Genomic DNA, 14,929 nt, shown 5'->3' with positions numbered 1-14,929 from the left:
TGTGTTGCAATGAGAAAGCAACTGGAAGAGATCTCAGACTGCCACACTCGCACTGCCTCGCAAGAAAGAAGATATGACCTGGTTTCCCATGTTTGTTGATGTAGCACACCAAAGACGTATTGTATGACTGGATCACAATTACCCCGGAGGGGTAAGCATCTTGAAAGGCCTACAAACACTAGAAGGATGGCTCTCATCTCCAGGGCACTGGCATGCAAACTGGCATCTTGAGGGGATCATGTACCTTGGATTCTCTTTTCTCAAGAAATAACCCCCCACCCCAGATGGGAGGGGTTCTTGGTCACTATGGCCACCAGGAGAGATAAAAATAAAAGGACAGCCCTGATAAATTTCATTTGAACGGATTCACCAAAGTAGGTGTTCTTTGCAAACTTGTGTAATCCTGAGTGGAGTGCATAAGGGCTGTTGAAAAATAGACCAGTGAACTGAAAGGGTCCACTGTAGAATCTGCATGTGATATCTGAACAATGGTACTAAAGTTATCACTACTGCCATGGACTCTGAGGCCTGCAAGGCTAAGAATGTGAGAGGACTTCTTGTACCTGGGAGTGGAGTGACTGGTAGACCTGTCGATGGACATAGGCACCAGGAAAGGGACCAGAAAGTGTGAAGTAAAAGGGGGAGGGAATAAAAAAAAGTTTGCTTAGCCAATAAATGCCCCTTCTTGAAAGCAAATATATATATATATACACACACATATACACAAATGATTTGCCTTTTCCTGAATTTCTCTACCCTCCATAGGTAAAACCTAAGCTGTGTTATAAACCCAGGATATAAAGAACTCGCACTTCCAAGGGTATAGACCCAGAAAGAAAAGAGAAAGATTACAGTAGTGGGTTTAAGGACAGTTCAGAAAACTATTATTTTGCTGGGGCTGCTAACGAATATGTGGCAAAATCCGTATTACCATCACCTTACAGGACCAGCACCATCATGTATTGTAGTGGACTTTAACTACACTGTTGTGTTCTACTCCAAAGTACCCCCGATGTTTAATACAAATGATAGTACAATGGCATGAGAACCTTTCGACAAGCTAAATTAATACCTATTACATATGCTGTAAAGTCTCACCTTTCTCATAAGATAAATATGCCTTATTTTGCATTTACTATCAAAACTGATTATATACATTAATACAAAACCAATGAAAATAGAATGAAATATATTTATACAGAACTATAAAACAGACTCGGGGTCACAGCAGTTTAAAACGTAGAAACTGTCATTGTTTACTTACTTTAGTTTTTCCATTTACCAAGCAGCTGAGGTCTTTAGAATAATCAGCATTTCGGATGTCAACATCATGAGGAGATACCAAAATCCTCTCATTCTTCATATCAAAAAACTGTACCTCAGTCAGGCCCACATTGCTGATATTTCCCCAGTTTGATAGTAGCTCCATTGTTATGTAAATGGCATTTATAATTTCATCAGTCTCTTCTTCATTGCTTCTAACCTTTTGCTATATCCATCCACAAGGCATTAAACAGAAAAACATAAACACATTGTAAATGCTGTGCAACAACACAAAATTTTATACTCATTATTAAAATCTGATGCAAAAATATAATGGCCTGCCCACTTTTAATAGCTCTCTTCTATTCTCAGGTTTAGTATCAGTTAACTAAAACGTATTTATTTTGGTAAGATAATAAATGCACTAAAACTTGAGTTCCATTTTTCAGTGACAAGTCGTAACTATAGAAAATGTACAACATGAAAATTGCTAACAGATAAAATAACACAGTTTCAGTCATTACCACAGAAGGAAAATACCACTTCTACTACATACAAAATCAAACGTGTAAAACTACCTAATACAGCAAGTACATCAATGATGTATAAAAATACCTAAAGCAATACATCAATGACATATGATACAAAATCAACGCGGGCATAAAACAGTAGAGAAAATGCAAAAATGCAAGGATTCTTTGTTATATACATTACTAAGATTTTAACACTTGTTCTTCTATTTCATATCTAAGCCCAAAACGTAATATCAGCATAAAAACAGAATCACATGCAGAGACAATGCATCAATGAGACTGAGAGATAAACACTGAAAAAAAAACAAAAAGAGACAACTGTATACTGCCTAACTACTCATTACTCAATACATATCTGATGTCACTGAAACTGTCCACAGCTTCAGAGGTGCACAACCATAGGGCCTTATTAAGCTTAGACATGCATTCCAAACATATCTGACAATTTAGTAACTCTAAGGGATATATATATATATATATATATATATATATATATATATATCTATGGTTCTCCTTCACAAAGTCGAACGGCCACAATCTCGAAATGCATATGGTTGAGACCATATGCTCGAAATTGCAGAAGCTCGACTGTGTGAATGGGGAAGGGCATACAGCGCAGAACGGGAGATTTCCCTTTCTGTGCTGTAGAGCGATCTCGGAGTTGGAATAAATAAGTAGTGGGGGTGGGGGGTGCAGGGGGGCTTGCCACCCCCCCCCCGCAGAAACACTTTTTTGTGTTAAGTTCTTTTTTCCTGTAGTTTCCTTTCATGAAGTTGAGCTTCAGAAATTCAAGCATATGGCGTCGGCCATATGCATTTCGAGTTTCTGAATGTTCGACTTTGTGAAGGGAACCATATATATATATATATATATATATATATATATATATATATATATCTCCCAAACACCAAAGCAGGTGCACACAACTTAAAACAGTGCTCGGACAAAACCAGTAACACAGTTCCACAAAATCCAGCACTCACAAATTACCTTCACTTCGCAAAGCCCTATATCTACATTAGGGCAAAAAAAAGGACTAAAAACACTTAAATAAGTGTATAAAAAGATTTTGACTGTAGAACAAACATTTGGGCAACATATACACAGAGACGGTCTAGGTGTAACACAACCAGATCAGTGACCAGTTTCGCCTCCTGGCGTCATCAGTGTGAATACATGCAACCCTACACCCTAACCCTTATATAGTGAAACCTATAAATTGATCCATATTTAAAAAAAACACAGGACATTGAATTAAAGTCACATCATATACATTAATAAGCATAACATATTAAGCATGAAACCTAAGCGATATAGCAAACATTACAAAAGCATTAAACACTTCTACTTTACCAATGGTCATTTAAACCAGGTGTATATAAGGAACCTAAATTTTACCATCCACATTCTTTCCTTTTTATCCAAAAGTTCATGTTTGGTTAATCAGGTAACCTCTTCCCCTTTATTACATCAATTCCAACAAACAGAAATTGTGCATACAGATGTTCGAGTTTATGGTTATAAAGTGCACTTCTCTGACGTTTGCAACTTGTATCATTCAGATGTACTGCTATTCTGCTTTTAAAGGGCCTAGAGGTTAGGGTTAGGGTTTAGGGTTGCGTGTATTCACACTGATGATGTCAGGGGGCGAAACCGGTCACCAGTCTGTGTTGTGTTACAGCTAGACAGTCGCTGTGTATATGTTACCTAAAATGTTTGTTCTACAGTAAAACGCTTTTTATTTGTTTATTTAAGTGTTTTTGGTCCTTTTTGTGCCCTAATCATAGATACAGGGCTTTGTGAAGTGAAGCTGATTTGCGAGTGCTGGATTTTGTGGAACTGTGTTACTGGTTTTGTCTGAGCACCGTTTTGAGTTGCATGCACCTGCTCTGGTGTTTGGGGTTATTTACTGCTGAGTGCTGCTTTTGTGATTTGGATTATTTATTTCCAGGACTTTTTGGTGAATGGACATTACATTATGACTACAGGAGGCGACCTTCTGGCTTTTATTGGCAACCTGTCCCAAGACAAAGATGATGTTGCTTGTTTTGAGGGCTGTAAAATTAACAACATGGCAGGAGCAGATATGGAGGTGAGTCGCATTACGGATACAGAACATATTTTCAAGGATTTGACTGTTTTTACAAAGAAGTTTAATTCTATTGTTTGGCATATCAAATTGTTAAAAGCATATATAGGAGCTGACATAGCACCACGTGGCCTAAGAGTATATTTAGAACCTGGGGTGGGGAAGGAAGATGCGGATTTCATGTGCAAATGGTGTTTGATACAATGCTCAGCTTCTAAACTGTTTATTGAACTGTTCATTGAATATTATGAACATTCCCTGATGGATATTAAAGTAAATTAGATTCATATCTTGAGAGTATACAACAATATGAACACGAAACAGATTATGGCAAGATGTATGATATTTATGTTGAGAAAGTAAATGGTTTTGAAAAGGAGGTTAAAAACCGCAAGTTAAAGAAATTCAATAGAGACATGGGGGATGTTAAAAATAACACTGTTTTTTTATGGAAATCATCTAAAGAGTTGCAAGATTTTTGGATACAACCAATAAGCAGCCTAAAATGAAACATAAGAGAAGTAAATCTATCTTAAAGTCTTCTCGTGGGTCTAATGTTTCTACTGACTCTAGTACTTTGGATTTTTCTTCAGATCCGCCCAGTACAGATACGGAGACAGATTCTACCATGGAGATGACATCACTATATAAAAAATCCAGGGGAAGAGGGGGCCCTTTAGGAGAGGAGGAAGGAAACATCATAGGCAAACCAGGAAGCAACAAAGAGCAACCATTCAGGGACCTGGCCAAGATGTGATGGTAAATGAAAATGAAGATATGGACAATTTGATTGTCAACTTATCTGACCATGAGCTAACTTTGAATGAAAGAAGTATATTAAATAAAGGTTTTGGCTATGTACCCTCTACTTTTGTTTCTGAGTATGATGTGTGTTTGGATGTTAAACGTTTTAGCAGAAGTTTGAATTTGAAGTAGTTCTTTAGCGCTAAAGATTATGATAGTGATCCACTGACTTCTGATTTTCGTTTAAAAAAAATAAGAAGTTATGTACTCACCATAACATTCCATTTGAGTAGGTGACTTCATTTGTCTGCAACCTTTGGGTCTTGGATCCAACTCCAGATCCGAGCCAGCAACTTATTTTACAGCTTATGGATCCAAGCTCCTAGCTCCTCCCATTACCCATAATCCCCTGCCAACCCTGAATGACCTCAGATCAAGTTTGCCCTTATACCAAATCTCAGACCAAAAGTGTCCCGAAAGGGACCAAGAAAGGACATTCAAGAAAGACTTATGAAGGCCAGGGGGAAGGAGGGGGGGGATGGTCGCAGACAAATGAAGTCACCTACTCAGATGGAACGTTATGGTGAGTACATAACTTCTTAGTCTGAAGTAGAGACTTCATTTGTCAGCAACCTTTGAGACAGAGTCCCCAGCTACCTGAATCTTGGGCGGCCATCATGGAAGGATGTTCCGGAGCACTGCGGAGCCAAAGGATGCTCTCCCTCTGGAAATAACGTCCAGCTTATAATGGTTGATAAAGGTATGAGATGAGGCCCAAGTGGCTGCAGAGCAAATATCATCCAAAGATACTCTAGATCTAAAGGCAGCAGAAGTAGATATGGAGCGAGTAGAATGCGCCCATACTCCCTGAGGTGCGGGCCTCCCCGAAGTTTCATAGGCCAGAAGAATACACTGTGAAATCCATCGTGATAAGGTGACCTTAGAAATAGCTTTACCCAGATTGAATTTAGCAAAGGAAATGAACAACTGATCAGATTGTCTGTGACCAGCAGTCCTATGAATGTAGAAGCACAGTTGTCTGTGCACGTCTAAGGAATGCAGCTTGTATTCGCCTTTATTCTGGTACTTAGGGAAGAAAACTGGCAGGTTAATGGACTGATTGATATTGGTTTTTGAGGCCACCTTAGGAAGAAAGGAGGGATTGGTCCTGAGGTACACTCTATCCTAATGAAAAATCAAGTAGGGAGGTTTCGCACAACGGGCCTGAAGTTCAGAAACTCTTTTCGCTGAAGTGATGGCGACAAGGAACGCTGTTTTCCAAGAAAGATATTTAAGTTTGGCCAAGGCAGCTGGTTCAAAGGGAGGGGCAGTCAAGGCTTGAAGGAATAATGATAGATCCCAATGGGGTACAGCTTCCTTGACAGGAGGCCTGAGCAGGAAGGTACCCTTGAGGAAGGTTTTACATAATTTCGCAGTCATCAAGGGACCTGACTCGTGTCCCACATGGTAATGAGAAATGGCTGCCAACTGAACCTTGACCATAGAACAGCTAGCTCCCCGTTGAAAAAGTCCGGTGAGGAAATCCAAGATGGACGGCAACAAAGCCGTGAAGGGATCTATGTTATGGTGTTCCGCCCAGATGGAAAAACACTTCCATTTACTGCAATAGACTTTTCTAGTGGAAGGTTTATGTGCTGCCACCAAGATGGCTTTAACTGGTGAAGAGATGCCGGGAGTCCTGACTAAGAGTGGAACTGGAGCAGCCAAGCTATCAGCTTCAGGTTGTCCAGATTCAGGGTCGGTAGGCCTAAGGGATGGGATATTAGATCTGGAATGGGATCCAGAATCCAGGGAGGATTCACCAGATGAGACCACAGGTAAGGGAACCAAGTTTGACGAGGCCAGAATGGGGCAATGAGGATCATTCTGCTCCCCAACTGAGAGGCTTTCTGTATCAGTTTCAGCATCAGGGGTAGAGGAGGATAGGTATAAAGTAGACCGGGAGGCCAAGCATGCACTAGAGCATCTCTCGGGGTTTCCTCGAGGGGGGGAATCAGAGCAAAGAAGCTGGAGCATTTCATGTTTGAGGGAGTGGCAAAAAGATTGCAGCAGGGTTGCCCCCATTCGGCAAAAATCCGCTTCACTACCTGGGAATTGAGAGACCACTCATAAGGGGAAAGAATAGTGTGGCTGAGCTTGTCCACCAGAATGTTGGACCATCCCGGAATGTGCATTGCAATAAGGAAGCGGTTGGTGGAGATCGCCCATTCCCACACCCTCATGGCCTCTCAACAGAGAGGGTAGGACCTGGTTCCCCCCTGTTTGTTGATGTACCAGACAACTGACATTTTGTCCATCTGTATCGCAATAGTTCCTAGGGGGAGAAGGTTCTGAAGTGCTTACAACGCCAACAGCACCGCCCTCATCTCCAGAACGTTGATATGCAAGGAGGTCTCTGTGTCGTTCCACGTGCCTTGGACCATTCCGCCTGAGCAATGCCCCCCCACCCGAGGCAAGAGGCGTCCGTGGTCACCGTGGCGAGGGGAGGCGGCATGCAGAAGGGTCGTCCCGTATGAAAGTCCGGGGACTGGAGCCACCATAAGAGAGCCCTCCTGCAAGCCCTGCTGAGTGAGATAGGATGGCTGAGGGGGAGAAACTGAAAGGACCATTGGACTAAAAGGGTCCAGTGTAGCACTCTCATATTCAGACGAGCGTATGGAAGAAGAGTTATTGCTGCTGCCATGGAGCCTAGCGCCCTCAGGACCAATTCCGCCGGTGGGGCTTTTAATTGGAGGATGGCCCGCACATGAAGTCTCAGGTTTTGAAGTCGCTCCAAAGTGAGGAACGCTAGCAGACTTCTCGTATCTAGTTTGGCCCCTATGAAATCTATCACTTGTGTTGGAGCAAGGGAGTATTTGTCCAGGTTGATCGCAATGCCTAGATGGGGAGCTAGCCGGAGAAGGTGATTTCTTGCTGCGCAGAGTAGATTCCTTGTTGGGGTGGACAGGAGCCAGTCGTCCAGGTATGGGAAGACCTGCATTCCCTGGAGTCTCAGGTGGGCCGCTATCACTGCTAACACTTTGGTAAACATCCAGCTGTGGTGAGACCAAAGGGAAGGACCCTGAACTGATAGTGATTGGCTCCCAGCCGGAAGCGGAGAAACCTCCTGGATTGTCTGTCCATTATAATGTGGTAGTACGCATCCTTGAGGTCTATTGAGCACATCCAGTTGCCCTCCCGCAAGAGGAGGAGAATGGATTGAAGGGTGACCATCCGGAATTTTTCTTTGGTTACTGACAGGTTCAAGAGTGAAAGGTCGAGAATCGGTCTCAAGTTCTTTTTTGGCACCAGAAAGAATCTGGAGTAAAACCCTAATCCGAGTTGATTTGGGGGGATGGGCTGGATAGCTCTTTTTTCTAGCAGCTGCTGAATTTCTGCAGCTGCCGCCTCCCTCTGATCGGGTGGTACATCAGGGAGGTTTTTGAGTCTGGGGACATGGTGCAGTGGAATTTTGTAACCTCTGGATATGATACGAAGCACCCAGCGATCTGACGTAATGGACTCCCAAGCCACCAGGTGCTTTGAGAAGCGCCCCCCGACTGCCTCCAGAGTGGAGCAGTCAGGCAACCCCTCAGGGCTGCTGCGTGCGCCGATCAGGGAAGGTTTCTCTGGACCCAAAATTTCTCATGGCCCCTCTGCCTCTAGGGTGGCGTCCTCCCTGTCCTCCTCTGCCACGGAAGGACTGGTTGTCCAGAGCAGGATGGGAATGTTGTGATTTCTGGAACCACATCTTCTACTGGAACCACATCTTCTTCTGTCCCTTTTGGTTCTTGGAGAAGGACCTCTGGGGAGCAGAGAAGCAAACTCCGACGGCAGACAACGTCTTCCTGTCCTTTTCGCTCTGGACAAGTGTCTCGTGAACGGTCTTGCCAAACAAGGCAGAAACATCAAAGGGGGCATTCGCAAAGGACGCCTTAAACAGCTCCGCGAAGTCACAATGTCAGAGCCAGGCCTGACGTCTCATGACTAGACCCGCTCCGCTGGCCCTAGCGGCTCCCTCTGTGGTGTGGGACAAAAGCCGCCTAGAGGTATTTGAAACAGATCTTAGAGTGGCCATACGAGTGGAGTACAACTGCTTGTCCTCCGCCGACATGGACTCTGGGGGGAAGCAGCATATTCTTTGATAAGATCTTGCTGCATCCTGATGGCATGTGCCATGTAGTTCAGGGACCTTACTGAGAAGGTCGCTGAACTAAATACCCACTTTCCGAGGCGATCCATCGAGCGGGACTCCTTGCTCAGTGGATGGACCGAGGGGCTCTCCTGAGCTAATTCCCTCTTCGTGGCTGCCGCCATCAACATGGCATCTACGGGGGGACCCTTGCTCCAATGGGACTGGTCTGCAGGGGGACTCAAAATTCTATCTGGGCGTTTGGGGACTGGCTCCACAGTGTTCGGCTCCTTCCACGCCCTGGTGGTGATAAGGTCCACCAGGGGGTCAGCCGGAGGGGTCACCCAAGAGGTAGATGGGCCTGATTCAAATGCCTCCAGGAACACGGATTCGGAGGAAGCCTTGGGGGCAGACCACCCCCCACTGATCCTGAGCATTTCCATGATGTCTCCAAAGGAGACATCCTCGGGGGGTGACCTTGGGGAGCCTTCCCTTTCATCCAAGTCCGTGTCCTCTGTTAAGGACTCGGGGGAGTCCACGTGTCTCCTCTTACACTTATGCTTGCGAGGCACTTCCTCAGGGGGACTGTCTGAGGAAGTCTCACCAGCAATATCCTGTTGCAGTGGAACAACCTGGGACATCGAAGCAGGCTGTCCCTTTGGCCGGGTGATGGAAGCCTGACCCAGCAGAGAGGGAGTGCAGGGTGGAGCCAATGCAAGGACCGGGGGTCCAGATGCTCTCAACAGAGCCCTCTCCACTACATTGAAGGCCGAGGGGGAGCCTCTCTCCCTGGGATCCAAAAGCCGGCTCCCACTCGGATCCGATGAAGGGATCAGGACCGGCGCAGAGGCCACCGGATCCGAAGGACCCGTGTGCTCCGACCTGGACGGAGCCAAAGGCACACTGAATCCCTCGGATCTGAAGCTCGGTCCACGGCTCCGAGAGGTCGGATCCGACGAAGGACCCGACAGACTGGAGTGCAGGGTCGGATCCGAAGTACCCAGTACTGTCGGCGCCGACCCACGCCCGGCTCCAACGCGGCCCGGCTCTGAGCGCTCCGAACCCGGGAAGCGGGTCAGAGAAGGAGCTATCGGGGCAAAAAAAGGTGTCGAGCTCCCCCCCGAAGGGGGGGGGGGGCAAGAGCACTCCCATCTGCAGCTGGGCCTGGATGAACCTTCTCATCATCTGGTCCAAGTCTGCATCAGAAAGACTATAAGTAGATCTCGACGAGGCCACTGAGGCGGGCCGGGAATGCCGCCTCGATGACCTCGACGGAGATCGGGTCTCCTCCTCCTCGGGTCCCGGGGAAAAGCAAGAGGATCGGATCCAAGGAGGAGGGGACCTGGAAGCCATGGAGGGAGAAGCCCGCTTAGCTGGGGGGGCCAAAGCAGAGGCTCCGGCCCGCCGCTTCTGGTGCTTCTCCCTCCTTTTCTCCCTCCTGGCCTCCCTTTCCTCCGGCGTCTTAGTGGGAGTTTGAGTCCCGGCCGGGGGAAGGGGGGCAGGAGTGGCTACCACCAAGGACTGAGGAGGAGCCACAGGAGTACTGGAGGCCGAAGCTGGATCCAGGGGCAAAACTCCCACCAGAACCAACTTCGACCTCCGCTCTTTCAGTGCCCTGGGGTTGAACACTGCGCAAATGGAACACCCTGAGTACAGGTGTTCAACCCCAAGGCACCGAACACACCGAGTGTGGCCATCCGCCGGTGAAAGCTTATGGCCACACTTGGTAAACTTAGAAAAAATGGGTTTGGGGGCCTCCGACACTAGAAAAAAAAAAGTAAGTACACAAACACACCAGGCCCCAAAAACACAAGCAACACACACACACTCTACGAACCAGCGAGGGGAGGAATTACACTAAAAATGAATAAATTAACAAAAGGGAATCCTAAACACACACACTGTTTAAGTAATCAAAAAAAAATTTTCTATATTGACAAGTTTTTTTCAAGACTTATCTGAAAGTCGCCAGGAGCTCTGAAATCCAGCTGTCTCTTCTAAGAGCGGCAAACTAGATCTGAGGTCAATCAGGGTTGGCAGGGGATTATGGGTAAGGGGAGGAGCTAGGAGCTCAGATCCATAAGCTGTAAAATAAGTTGTCAGATCCAAGACCCAAAGGTTGCTGACAAATGAAGTCCCTACTTCAGATCAGAATTTTCATCCACCTTACCATCCCAGAGTTAAAATGTTTGAAGAAAGGGTATTGTGTGATTTACATGAAAATCAAAATTTCATATTTAGAGGGTGTGGTGACAATCTAACAAAACCAGAGAGGCAAGCTTTGGTACAGTTAAATAATAATAAGGATGTACTGGCAGTCACAGCTGACAAAGGTGGAGCAACAGTACTTTGGGCAACATCTGATTATACCAACTGAGGCTCTGAGGCAACTAAATGATGGCATGTTTTATTTTAAACTGCCTTTGGATCCTACTGTGGACTTCAAGAGAAAAATTGATGGGTTTCTCTTGAAAACAAGAAATGATGGATATATATCAGACTTTTTGTATAAACAACTGATAGTGGATGATCCTAAACCTCAGAGGTTCTATATATTACTCAAAATACATAAAACAACTGACTGTCCACCTGGACGACCTATAGTATCGGGTAGAGAGTCTTTGACTGAACCCTTGTCAGTATATTTAGAACATCAGTTGAAACCATTGCTAAAATTAATTAGGGATAGACTGAAAGACTCTAGTGAGTTTTTATATTTGATGAATGATTTACAAGTTGCCCCTGGATCCTTCCTTTGCACTTTGGATGTTCAGTCCTTACATACGAACATTCCACATGCTGGAGGCATCATGGCCTTGAGGTATTGGTTAACAGAATATGGTGTATATTCATCTGAACATACAGAATTCCTCATTACTTTAGTACGCTTGATGTTAGAACATAATGTGTTTTATTTTTGTGGAGAATGCTACCTGCAAGTTAAAGGCACAGCCATGGGCACCACATTTGCTGCCATCTATGCGGACCTCTTTATGGAGTTCCTGGAATTGGAGCTGATACAAAGTGATAAAAATCCATTCAAAAGAAGATTAACCATGTGGCGACGTTACCTGGAAGATTGCTGGAGCATTTGGTCAGGGACTACTCAGAACTAGCCTGATTTTGTCCTATATTTGAATTCTTATGAATTCGGACTAAAATTTGTGGATAGGATTGAACCTTACAATATTGATTTTTTTTTAATGTAAAAATTACAAAAGCACACAATGGTTATCAGTCTGTATAGGAAGCCTTACTAAAAATGCAAGGTTAGAGGCAAGTAGCTGCCATCCAAAGCACATGATTACAAATATACCTAAACCACAGTTTCAAGGCGCATTGGTAGTGAAGAGATGGGATTTGAGGCAGAAAAAATGAGTGATACATTTATTAGAAGACGTTACAATGCATTTAATGTAAAAAAAAAAAAAAGGAACAAACAAGGGCATCAAATTATGAAAGGGAACTAGCATTAAAATATATAGTCACTGGTGGAAATAGTTGTTTTAAAAATAAGACTTCAAAAATTAGGTTCATTACCAATTATGGTAAGAACACTTTTAAAATGAAAGAAATCATTGATAAACATTGGGTTGTATTAAAATCAGATGCTTTTTTTGACCAATGCCTGGAAAATAATTGTTCATATAGTTATAGATGAGGAAGAAATATTGGGGAGTCACTGTCATGGTTTAAGAAAATTGATTGGTCTAAGGATGATTCTTATAGTGAGAGTATCAAAGGGTGTAATAGTTATGGTAATTGTGTCTATTGCATGGTAGTGTCGAAAACTAAGTAATTTACATCATTCAAAATGAAACGCTGTACAACAATGGCCAATGAAGTAAAGTTCTCTTGGAGAATAGGTAGTGTGGCTAAATGATATAAAAAGTACAGTTTTGTACCTACCATAAATGTAGATGTTCGAGTGTATACCTTGCTGCAGTCATCACACTTGGGTTATCCTGTTGTCAGGCGGTCCCGCAGTCGGCCTGAATTCCAAAGTCTTGGTCCGGCGTCGGTTGCTGTCGCTTCTTCCCTGACGTCAGTGTGCCAGTGGTATATAAGAGGCATCCAATGCCATTTTCTTCAGTTTTTCTTGCCCCAGATGTCAGGTGCCCCCCCAAAAGATGGTCAGTAGATAGTACCAATAATAAAAGCTTAGCAAAAACAAAACATCCCTCCAGCTATAAGCAAATACACCACAAAGGTTGTATCAGATTTTAAGGTATTGACAGGTTTTAGTTAGGTCAGAGGGGATGGAGGGAGGGTAACCTGGACTGCAGCAGGGTATACACTCGAACATCTACATTTATGGCAGGTACAAAACTGTACTATGTTCATCGTGTTACCCTGCTGCAGTCATCACACTTGGGTAGAATCCCAAAGCTAAAGATGGGAGGTGGAGTCAAACAGGGTTAGAGGAGGCTAGAAGGCCCTGTAAAACTGCAGTGGCGATGCCAGCTCTAGTCTTAGAGTAAAGTGGTAAGTGATAGTGTTTGGTGAAGGTGTGTACTGAACTCCAAGTTGCAGCTTCCAGAATATCCTTGGTTGGCACCCTCCTGAGGAAGGCTGTAGATGTAGCTGCTGCCCTGGTGGAGTGGGGCCTTATGCTAGCAGGAACTGGTTTTCCATGATAGGTGTAGCAAAAACGTATGCAATGACCTATCCATTTGGAAATGGTCTGTTTTGAGATCGCCTTTTCTTGTGATGCTGTAGCATAGGATACAAAAAGTTGGTCAGATTTTCTGAAAGCCTTAGTTTTATCCAAGTAGTAGCGTAGTTGCCTGTGAATGTCCAAGGAATGCAGGAGTCTTTCTCCTTTGTTGTGTGGATTTGGAAAGAAGGTGGGTAAGTGGATGGTTTGATTTAGAGCCACACTGGATATCACCTTTGGCATAAAGGAGGGGTTAGTTCATAGAGAAACTCTGTCTTGATGAAAAATGAGGAAAGGCTCTACTGCCATTAGTGCCTGTAGCTCTGAGACTCTTCTGGCTGAAGTAATTGTTAGCAGCAGGGCAGTCTTCCATGATATAAACTTTAAATCAGCTGAGAAAGCTGGCTCAAAAAGTGGAAGCGTAAGTTTTTCCAGAACAAAATTTAGGTCCCAAGTTGGTGTTGGTGCTCTCCTGGGAGGCCTAATGTTTTTTGCCCCTCTGAGATACTGCCTTAGAAGTGGATGTGAAAATAAGGGAGGATCCGTGCTGTAGTGAGCTGAAATAGCTGAGGCGTGGATTTTAATAGATGAAAACGAAAGTCCTTTGTGTAACATCTCAGTTAAATATTGTAGAATCTGAGGCATGTCCGGCTGAAGGGTATTTTGGCCTTTAGCTTGGTTCCAGGCGCAAAATCTTTTCCATTTGTCTGAGTAGGCTTTCCTGGTGCTGGGCCTCCTGGCCTCCAGAATGACATCCATAACAGCTTGTGAAAGAGGGGCTGGCTGGTTGTTTAGGTGATCTGCCATGCAACCAAATTTAAGGTTTTGAGCTGGCTGTGTAGAATCTGACTGCCTTGCTGTGCGAGTAGATGAGGAATTTGTGTTAAAAGCCATGGTGGGCCCTGGGCCATGTTCCTTAGTAGTGGGTACCAGTGCTGGCGTGGCCAGTCCGGGGCAATGAGTATCATTCGAGGTCTCTCCATCCTGACTTTCAGCAGCACCTTTGTGAGAAGGGGCAATGCAGGAAAGGCATATACTGTCAGCATTTTATAACTGAATGAGAGTGCGTTCACTTTCCAAGCTTGATGGTGAAATGTCCTTGTGCAAAATTTTGATAGCTGATAGTTTTGGGGGTTGGCAAACAGGTCTATGTCTGGGCGCCCCCATTTTTGAGTTATCATTGCAAATACTTGTGGATCCAGTTTATACTCGTGGGGATCCATAATGTTTCTGCTTAGGTCGTCTGCCAATGTGTTCTTTTTTCCTGGCAGGAAATGAGCTTGTAATTGAACTTGGTAAGCCAGTGCTGTGCTCCACAAAGTCATTGCTTGCCTGCATAGAGGGTAGGAGTGTGTACCCCCTTGTTTGTTTATGTACCACATTACTGTGGTGTTGTCTGTCCTTATTATAAGCTGTCCTGGATGCAAAAGGTCCTTGAATGCTGTCAGAGCATTCTGTACAGCTAGCATTTCTTTTTGATTGATGTGCAGATTCCTTTGATCTGCAGTCCA

At 44.5% G+C, this 14,929-nt stretch overlaps 1 protein-coding gene across 4 annotated transcripts in view; it reads right to left on the bottom strand.

The window, feature by feature from the left end:
• LOC122816558 (katanin interacting protein) overlaps positions 1-14,929 on the bottom strand; it is a 3,576,055-nt gene that overhangs the window by 1,392,370 nt on the left and 2,168,756 nt on the right. For all 4 annotated transcript variants that reach the window (XM_044089422.1, XM_044089419.1, XM_044089421.1 and 1 more), the window contains exon 13: positions 1,265-1,489. In XM_044089422.1, coding sequence (XP_043945357.1) covers positions 1,265-1,489 — 225 coding nt within the window. The remainder of the gene's footprint in view (positions 1-1,264; positions 1,490-14,929) is intronic.

This window comes from Protopterus annectens, chromosome 12.part0 (genome assembly GCF_019279795.1).
Source record: "Protopterus annectens isolate FY-2018-M chromosome 12.part0, PAN1.0, whole genome shotgun sequence".
Taxonomy (NCBI): Eukaryota; Metazoa; Chordata; order Ceratodontiformes; family Protopteridae; genus Protopterus; species Protopterus annectens.
Note: the sequence above shows the minus strand (reverse complement) of the source record. Positions and strands in the feature narration are given on the sequence as shown.